Here is a 10,166-nt window from a genome sequence, read left to right as displayed (position 1 = left end):
AACTGATCAAAAATAGATGAGTAGTGCAAAGGGATAGAGGGGTCGTAGGAAGGCTGAGAGATACAAGCTCTAGTTGACACAATTTTATCAGTGAAGAAGTTAAGGAAACTTTCACAGATTTCAGTGGAGGAGTCAAAACCAACAAACTTGGGAGCATGGAGAACAGTATCTTTAGTTTTGAACAGAACACTGGGATTATTACAATTAGAAGCAATTATCCCTGATAATTATCCCACTACAAAAACACCATAATGAGCTGCTCACCAAACTGTGTTATCCTTAAAATATTCTCTTTATGACAGAAAACTCTTCACATGTTAGGTTTTCTATTGGGGTAGTGGTAAATTTAGGATATTTTAATCAAACAGTGCAGCGTATCGTCCTCTGATCTGTTTTTCCTATCAGTGTTTTGCTCATTCCCTGAATTTAACTGATACTAAACCTATTAGCACCCAGCCCTCCCTCCCACTCGCCCCTCCTTTTAGTTTTCAGTCTCTCTCCTCACCCATATATACCACCAGCCGTCTATTCCACTGCCACAGCTGTTGATTCGGCTTTGCATAACCTCATCAACTGGCCCACTGCAAAACAGAAACAAACAAACACAAAAAGAGAGAGAGAGAGAGAGAGAGGTAATGAAATGTTATTGGTTGCTGGTGCAAGGCAGATAAAGCTTCTTATGAAACTGATTTTAGATGCATTTACATAACAGAGAAGCCCACAGTGAATACAGAAGATTCAGTGCGTCTGGGTTTTAGCTCAGACAGGTAATGAAGAGTCCATGTTTGTGTCCTTGTATGAAATGAAGACTGATCCTCTGGAATGAACCGAGTCGTTCATAAAAACAGAAATCCAGTCCTTTTTGTCACGCAGATCTAACAGATCCTGTAGCAGATTACCAGACAATAGGATAAACGCTGTCGGGGCCTGTGACCCTTTAATACTCCAAAGATCTGTTTTTCACAGCGCAGCCTTTGACAAGAAGAAGATCCACATAAGGCTTTGTTGTTTTATTGTCTCACTGTCATATGTTTTCCAGCAGAAACAAACAAATCCAACAGTTTGAACTCTCCATTTTTCTGTGCTTATTTTACCTCAGTGTACAAAAAATCCAAACAAATTTATCATTTTATAATAGTGTGAAAACTGATTTCCTGTTTTTTTATTTCTATCTACATTTTTGTCAATCCAACTACTTTCGCATACTTTGTGTTATTTCAGTCACATATCAAAACATTCAGCTCATTCAGGAGATGGGTCATTAAGCCACTTAGATTAAGACTTTTGGTTTTTCTAACTTTGATACTATTGAAAATGTTTTATTTACAAATATTTTCACAGAAATACAAAAAGATCCTTTTAATTCCTTAAAAAAATCATTCTTTTCTTTGAAATCTGCTTCAGCATACCCAATCTATTTTTGTCTTCTTTTGCTACTTTCAGTTTTTAGCTACAATTCTGCTACTTTTAGCTGACTTTTTTTACTCATTTTAACTTCTAGCTACCGTGTCACTACTTTTAGCTTATAGTTACCATTTTGCTACTTTTTAGCTTTTAGCTAGTGTTCTACTTCTTTTAGCTTTAACAATTCAGTTTTAGCTTCTTCATCAGTCAGTCAGCATTTTCACAGAAAATCTATTTCTAGATAGGTAGATAAAACTGGGATCTTTATTTATATTTTCTAAATTCTTATAAACAGCTCCTGCTGAAGTTCATCCAGATGACGCTAAGAATAATTTCCAGTAGATTTTTTAAATCAGGAGACATTTATTTAAATTTACTTTTTAATCCAAATACACAGACATCTTGTTTTGTTTCATGTTACTAAATGTTTAATAATCAACATTAACATTTGTGGTAACTGTTTTTAATTTCAAGTTGTGCTGTGAGCTTTGATCAGTCCATAAAAAAAATACTAAAACCTGGGCTAAGCAGTTTAACAAAAATCTTTTTTATTTTCCAAAATAAAGTGTGAGGTGAGCCCAAACAGTGCGAGGAAAACACTCAATAATCTGAAGAAAAATATATATTATTAGAGAAAAACAATGTCATATTTTAGCACACAAAGCTTGGGTACTTTAAAGGTTAAGACACAGGAAACAGTTATATTTAAAATCCGTAAGTAAATTTTTACTCATGAAGCACCTTTCAAGAAAAAATTATTGCCAAAATAACTTAAGACACAAAATGAAATACATCAAGATAGAAAAAGGAAAATAGTAGAGGCCAACATACAATCAGATAAACATATGTATATATTTATATATTGCTACAAAATGTCTAAAATATGAGTCTTCAGCTCTTTTTTCCACCAATAATAAAAGTTGACAAACCTTTCTAAAGAGAACATTTGTCATTAATGAACTAACAGAAATTCAGCAAAACTAAAAGAAAAACTGTTTTTTTCAAGCTTTATCTGAAGAGTTTCATCTCAGCCTTAATAACCTCTTATTTTTATGAGCAACAAAATGTTTTCTTTTTTATTTTTGGCAAATTGAAAAAAAGAGATGTGTTTCTGTTTGTCGTCTGCTAATGTTACTGAAATCAAACAGCTTTAATTGAACTAAACAAACAGTTTGTAGATGCAGTGTATGCCCCGTCATTCACCCCGTCACATTTTATTTCTTTTTATTTTAGGTAAAAATTAGAACAAATGAAAGGAAAAAAGATGATGTTAAAATGAACGTGCTGTTGAGTGGAGGCAGCTGCAAATGTGCATCTGTTCATTTCTTCAATCAGCTTCAAGGTCAGCTAACATTTCACAAAGTGATGTCAGCTGGAAACCAGAGCATCATCTCTTCAGCTCGTATCCTGCACACAACTCCTCCTCCTCCTCCTCCTCCTCCTCCTCTCACCCACCCATCAGCATAACAAGCCTGGATACAGCCACACCCCCGGCTCAAACGACCTCCGAGCATCTCGGCAGGCGGGCCAGAGCAGGGTCGCTGCGATCTGACGGGCAAAGCTGTCTTGGCTGAGGAGGGACGGGTCTGACGCTAAGAAGAAGAGTAAGAAGGAGAAGAAGGCGCACTCATCGGGTCCGCAGGTGTCGTCTGAAGGCTCCCAGGCTTTGTGTGCGATGCGTTTAACTGACAAGCAGGAATCCTCAGAAGAAGGTGAGAGCCAGACACAGATATTTCATCCCAGTTTCATCATTTAGAGGGCTACATTGGTTTAATCGTCTACGGTTTTTTACACTTTTATTTCCAATTTCTACAAATTGCTCTGACTACACGTCCCTCTCTACAATTCCTGTCACAGAGATGAGTCTTGGAGCAGCCTGCATCTTCTTACGAGGAGGGAAAAACATAGTAAGTATGCATTGGTGTTACTGAATTAGTGAGTATTCTCCATGACTCTCTTCAACAATATACGTAAACCAATGAGATCAGAACATCACATAATTTAACCTTTTTGTATGTATTCTCATTCTGTACTGAACTTGCTGAGCGTTTGGTAAATGAAAAGGCAGCTATATGTCATCGTCCTCTAAGTCTGAATAGTTTCTTTTTATTCCTGCAGTCACGACAGCTGGCTGAAGATGAGATTGATGGTAAGTTTCAACTGTCAGCGGCAACAAATTTCAGTTTTCATCTCTTTGTTACTTTAGCCTACACATTCAGTGAAAAATTTCACGTTCCAAAGCTACATTTTTTTACCATAGCTGTTGTAGTTGGAGAGTGCTGTGAGCATGTGTGAATTTGTATGATCATAAACGCCCATATGAAGAATATAATAATACCAAATATATGCAGTGAAACACACACTGACAGTGTGTGTTGTCTTATAAGAGAGTGAAAAATATGCTGCATGTTTTGGACAGATGATGTTTATAAAACTTTAATCATGACTTAATGCTGCTCAGACCACTGTTTTTTGGGTTTTAAATGGTTGTGAAATTTTGCACACAAATATATACAAAGCATAAAGAAATTGTGGTCTTGGACAATTGTTTAAATTGAGGGGCAGAGCTGTCAGCCGATCCCCACAGCAGACCTGGTAAACCCAAATGAATACTGAGGATGAACTGAGAAGAAGCTGTGGCCTAAAGGTCGCTGGTGTCCACCAGCAGCAGCAACCGAAGGACCCGCTGGTGGACACCAGCTGTGATGGAGGCCATTAAACTGTAGAAGGAGGCCTTTAGGACTAGGCTGTCCCAGAGGAGTCCTGCAACAGCTGACAGCTGCAGGGTGGCCAGAAGGGCTGCAGTTTCTGTAGTTGTGGATGCAAAAACTCAAGCTTGGGAGGAATTTGGAGAGGCCTGAGAGAAGGACTTTCAAGGAGGTTCTGGCAAACTGTTTGGCGTTTTAGAAAAGGAAAGCAGGCTCTGTCCCAGGCTGTGCTTGGTTTGACTGGGGATATTCTTGAGCAATGGAAGGAAATCTTCAGGGCCATCATGTCTTCTCAGTTTACTGGTCTGTCTATGTTCCACCTCTCAGTGATGGTGAGGTGTGGCTCAAGACCAAAAGAACGAGATCCCTGAAATGAGCTTACAGCCACTGCTTCCCCACATCAAAAGGAGTCAGCTGAGGTGATTCAGGTGCCTGATTATGATGCATCCTGGCCACCTCCATTTGGGGGTCTCATCAGCACCCTCCACACCCCTACTTCCTACAGCCTTGTTTCTTACATTCATACTAATTTCTGCATCCACCTCTGCAGAGCTGCGTGATGCATTCAATGAGTTTGACAAAGACAAAGACGGGTTGATCAGCTGTAAGGATCTGGGCAATCTGATGAGGACGATGGGTTACATGCCCACAGAGATGGAGCTGATCGAGCTCGGCCAGAACATCAACATGAACCGTGAGTCACAACTAAACCCAGTTCATAAAATAACCTTTCTTATAAACATCTAAATTGATCTTGCTCTTTGTTAAAATCTCAGACTAACAAAGCCTGTTTTTATCCTGTCTAGTTGGTGGTAGAGTGGACTTTGAGGACTTCGTGGAGCTGATGGCCCCAAAGCTTCTGGCAGAGACGGCTGGGATGATTGGCATGAAGGAGCTCAAAGATGCCTTTAAAGAGGTAAAAAGGAAACTAAAATCTGGCAGTCACTGTGGTGTCATGAGGATCAAACAACCTCCCTGACCTCTCTGTGGTTAGTTCGATATGGACGGGGATGGAGAGATCACGACGGAGGAGCTGCGGTTAGCCATGAACAAGCTGATGGGGGAGCACATGAATCGCAGAGAGATCGACGCCATAGTCAAAGAAGCAGATGACAACGGAGACGGCACTGTAGATTTCGAAGGTGCAAACTGTTCCTTTTGTTATCTGCAGTGACATAAATAGCTTCAGATGACACCAAACTGAAAGTACAAGTAAATGTAATCTGGGTTTTTGGTTCTTCTTTGCAGAATTCGTCAGAATGATGTCCCGTAAATAAATACTAAGGAGAGCGCCGTTCAAGAAAGTCTGCTTGCATCTTTACAAAGCTTTACCACTGATGCTGTCTTTTTCTGAAACCCTGAAAGACTGACTTATAAGCTACACCATTCAGGACAAACCTGGAAAACACACTGAAAGCACCTCAAAGAGGATTCTAACTATGCAAAGATTGAGATTTAAGTGATGAAAGTTTTATAAATGGGAAAAAGAATTGAAAGAATTTACTATAACTGGAAGTATTTTGTTTTGTTTGATATGTACTGTTTGCACAGTGACTCATTTTGGATTGGATTGCTAATCTAGACTTTTGTTTCTCTTTTGAAAATAAACATATTGCTCATTAAAACCTTATATGCTTACTGAATTATTGTGACCATAGTGTGATTTTATTTACTGCTCTGTAAATGGATGAGTTGTCAAAATGTTAAAGAACATTTTTATGTAAATGTAAAAATTCAACTAAGATTTAGAAAATGCGGAGAGGTCTGTGCAGGTAAAGGAAGAGAAAAGGTTGCAGCAGCCACAAAAGAAAAACTCAGGTGTTTGTGAAATTGTGCTTTTTGACTTTTTGTTGGTCTTTAAAGAGCTTCTGTGAAATCTACTGAGGCGGAAACAGGAGTCTCCAGAGGGGGAAATGCTGCTAACCACAGCTGAGGCTCAGCAGTGACTGAGATACTCTGAGGACTGGTTTAAGGAATTATAATTTGAAATGTTTCAGGGATATCATTCAGGCTACATCCTCTAAATAAATATGAGAGGGATTGTGCATTTTATTATCAGCACATGGTTCAAATACTTGTATCTGTGATGGTATGGGGGTCCGTTAGTGTCAAAATACAGTTTTCAGAGTAAAACACAGACACATCTCATTCTTCATACATCACAACATGAGTTTGAAATAAAACAGTGCAGACTTCTAACTGGTCGGGCTATAATCCTGATTTGAGCTAATTTGTAAAGTCTGACTCCACTCGAGCCTTTAGTTACTTAACAAGCACAAAAAGCAGCTAAAATTCAGACAGAACAGAAGGAAACACAATACAATCAAACCCCAAAAATGTCACATAAAAGGAAGAAATGGTGACTGTCATTCATGAAAACTGATCTTTCTTGAGAAGCTGTTTCAGTTTTGATCTAAACCGAAACAAGTCAGAGTCCAGTTTAAGTTCTGAAGAAATTCCATGTTAAAAAAAAAAAAACTGTTTGTACCAAAGAGGTTTTCACAAAAAGACACATTACGATTCACACTGGATGCTCCTTGAGTTTCAGAAACAACGACTCGAAGTCCAAATAAAACTTCACTGAGAGCCCGAGGAGCTCGACCCCGGTAACGTTAAAAACCAGAGGAGCAGGGTTTTCTGCAAAATGCTAAATGACTGCTTAAAATTATCTGAAGAAGCTGAAATGAACAATAAGGCTATTTTTATTATTAAAACTAACAATTTGAATTGTATAAATGGAATAAGTATTTAGAGCAGAAACATCCATGTGCGGCACCTGAAAGAAATCACATTATCTGTATTATTATTTGTTATAAATTTGACCTGAGACTGACATGTTTTCTTTATACATCAAGACAAATAGTCATTTATGAAAAAGTCCTGCTGCTTCAGTTCTGACAAACAAAAGTAAAACACTTCCCTGTCTACATAAACCCTATCAACATGACCACAACGTAATTTCTATAAAAATATAGGCTTTAATCTATGGATTTCATGTTCCACTGAAGGGATTTATGAACCGAAAACATCGGCCCTGCTGTTCGTCTGTGAGTAAAAATGTTAAGGATTGAGTAATCTCTGCCCTTGTTTTGGAAGGACATTAGGATAAAGAGATTGTGTGACCCAAAGCGGACAGGCCACTGATTTGAAAAAAACTCCAGCCTATCAAGAAAAATATCCAAATTTGCATATCTGAACTCTTGTATAACAGATTTTAAAATATTAAATCCCCCCCAAAAAAAGAGGGAAAAAAAGGAGGAAAAATTACCACATCCTTTTTAGCATTTTTGTTAAATTTTCAATGTTAGACAGTATTTATTTACATCTACTACTTTCCTAGGAACAGAAGTTTTTTTACAGTTTATCTTCAATACTGTATTAAAAATAAACAAGAGAGAGAGAAAAAAAATGGAGCCCAGAGGAGATTAAATGCCTGGGTGGACGTTTGGCCTGCGGACAGGGACTCACTGTGCGTTTGCACTCTGGACTCATTGGACAGACAGATGTTGTTATGGGACAGACTGTGCTGAATTTAAAACTGGCAGACAGATGGGGCGCTGAGGCTTATAGTGCCAATTAACAAAAGTGAAGCTGTTCTCCTGGTGAACACCCTAAAACACATCTGTGAGCAGCACTGAACAGATTGAAGACAAGAGGTGATGATATGGCAGTGATTTTAATGACTAGGTAATTTTGTTTATTAATCCTTTCCTATTTTATTACTAATTACAGGAGAGTTTTGCATTGTTTTCTTGCTTTTTTCTGCTCTTTAGTGCAAATATAATACAAGTGTATGTGTCTGACAAATGCAGGGGCTCGTTTATCCCAGTGGATGCAGTGGAAAGAGAGGCTGATGAGGCCAGAGGAAGAACCAGATGATGTAATACTTGCTGCCATGCCTTTGCTCTGATCCTTCCCTGATCCTCCTAACATCTACCATCGACCTTTTTCGCATTAATCCACACTAATCTCTCTCTTGGTCACTCTCAATCCCGAGGAAGCCATTCTGACCAGAAGCTTGCTGTTGGGTCAGAACTGCAGTTTTAACCCTTTCAAGACTTCATTTTGCAGACAGACTCCAGTGGCTTATTGCTGGTTTCTGCCCGCTGCTGAAGGCAAAGGGAAATAAAGGTTTTGGCAGTGTATGCGAGTTTATTTGTCCATACTGTTTACAAAATGTCTGAAATAATTTATTTAAATGAAACTTTCAGACAAAAAAAGCAGGTTGACATCTATAACTGCTTAACTTTTGGAGTTAACCCAGTTCAAGAAGGCCACCACAGCAAAGCAATCTTAGCAAACGCAAAAACAGCCACGATTCAAACATCCAATTTACTGATATTGAGCTAGTAGTAGTAGCTGACAGTCAATCCCAACACATAGTCTGAGCACTAACAGATCATGCAAGATCATGTGATATATTGCAATATCGCATGAGATTGCACATGCTGGTTTTTTTTCAAATGTTTACCAAATTATAACTGTCTTCCTCAACATAAGATGATCTTAGTTTAAAGCTCTAACATAAAAGTCGGTGGGTATGTCACCTTCAAGGACAATCTTTCTGTGAAGAGTCAGACGCTCACAACACAACCGTCTGCCCAGTGGGAGTTAATACAGCTTATCAACATCGTCTAGTCATTTCCTATTTAGTTTAACTTGTGAGTTTGTTACATAACACCACATATGAACAGCATTGTGTAAGACCAAATGCTATAATAAGGTTTCTGATTAAATTCACCTCATTAAGCTGATTACCATGTAAAGCTCAATTTCCATGTTACTACAATTTGGTTGAATAACTAAGAATCCACTTATTTTTAGAGTGTAATTACTCCAGCCTGAGAAGTTGAGGATATAGATAGTTAAAGTAATTTCAGCCCACATCAGCAAAAACAAAACACCAAAGCCTACTGATCAGAAATCAGATCACTGTCAGTACCAGACACAAATCAGGTCTAAGAAATATATTCAGTATATATCAGTTCAGAACAAACAAACAAAAAACACATGTATTTTCTAATATTTGTTTGTAAACTTGTCTATAAGTAATTTTACATGAATTCTTTTAACACTATGTAGGCCCTAGGGGTGATAATTTTGTTTAGAAGAATGAAAAGAGTGTAGAATTTGAGTTTAGACTATGTTTGTGTGCCTCTTCACAATAAAATGGAAACAAACTTACTCTACATATTGTTGATTATCATTACTACAAAATGATGGTTTTGGTGGAAAGGTTATAAAGAAGACCTTGGATTGTTGTGAAGACTTAAAATCTTAAAAAAAAACTGTCTTCCATATCAAATCATATTTCTCAGACATATTTGGCAATATTTTAATCACAAGCTTTAGCTTGGTCTGCAAATTAACTTAACTATTAATCCTGAAATATTCAATTCAGCGTCTTATATTCTCTTACCACACTGTCTAACGAGATTTTATTAATAGAGTTCTGTTAAAATGCAATAAACACACACATTAGACTACTAAAGAAACAAAACACTTATGGATACCACCAGTTTAATGAACGGAAGCCGAAGAGGGACATTCTGCGCGTTCTCTTGAAAGCGTGCACTTTCTGTTCGATAAAAATGTATCCAGCTAAAAAGCTTTAGTGTTTTCATCCTTGAAAAGTAAACGAAGGTAAGATAAGTTCACTCAAACATCCACATTTCTACACTTTGATTTTTAACTTATTACCTCGGTTTAGTTAGCTTGTAGTTGGTGTTAGCTGGTTAGCTTAGCAGTTAGCAGCCTCATGTCAACATGTCAGTGCAGCTACAACTTACTGTAAACTGTTATTTATAATAAATGAAGCTAAGCATAATTTTTGTATACGCATGAAGTGCAGATGTTTATATGGCGGGTTTGCTTTAAAGGTAACTAAATTCTGTTCTTTACTTTAAGACACTAAGTTAAACTAGAGAAGTTGCATTTCCTGCGAAAATGCAGTGTGAATGCTTTTTTTGCTGAATGATTTTGCTGAAAGCGGCTGAAGATATGCTGAACAGCTGAAGTTTAATGAAGATGCAAAAAGTGGAACAGAAGCTGATT

The 10,166-nt window shown here is 37.7% G+C and overlaps 2 protein-coding genes across 2 annotated transcripts in view; both read left to right on the top strand.

Moving 5' to 3' along the window:
• The first annotated feature begins 3,079 nt into the window (after positions 1 to 3,079).
• On the top strand, positions 3,080 to 5,755 carry cabp5a (calcium binding protein 5a). The gene is made up of 7 exons (XM_017434528.2): positions 3,080 to 3,116; positions 3,262 to 3,311; positions 3,523 to 3,553; positions 4,663 to 4,806; positions 4,919 to 5,028; positions 5,107 to 5,254; positions 5,361 to 5,755. Exons 1-7 carry the CDS (start codon positions 3,080 to 3,082, stop codon positions 5,387 to 5,389), a joined length of 549 nt encoding a protein of 182 aa, XP_017290017.1. The 3' UTR covers positions 5,390 to 5,755.
• A 3,887-nt stretch (positions 5,756 to 9,642) lies between these two features.
• The window catches only part of nif3l1 (NIF3 NGG1 interacting factor 3-like 1 (S. cerevisiae)), a 7,685-nt gene continuing 7,161 nt past the window's right edge, over positions 9,643 to 10,166 (top strand). Inside the window, exon 1 of the mRNA XM_017439611.3 lies at positions 9,643 to 9,755. The gene's annotated coding sequence lies outside the window, so the exon portion shown is untranslated. The remainder of the gene's footprint in view (positions 9,756 to 10,166) is intronic.

The sequence above is a fragment of the Kryptolebias marmoratus genome, linkage group LG17 (genome assembly GCF_001649575.2).
Source record: "Kryptolebias marmoratus isolate JLee-2015 linkage group LG17, ASM164957v2, whole genome shotgun sequence".
NCBI classification, from domain to species: domain Eukaryota; kingdom Metazoa; phylum Chordata; class Actinopteri; order Cyprinodontiformes; family Rivulidae; genus Kryptolebias; species Kryptolebias marmoratus.
The sequence above is the reverse complement of the archived record's forward strand: the minus strand, read 5'-3'. Positions and strand labels throughout refer to the sequence as shown.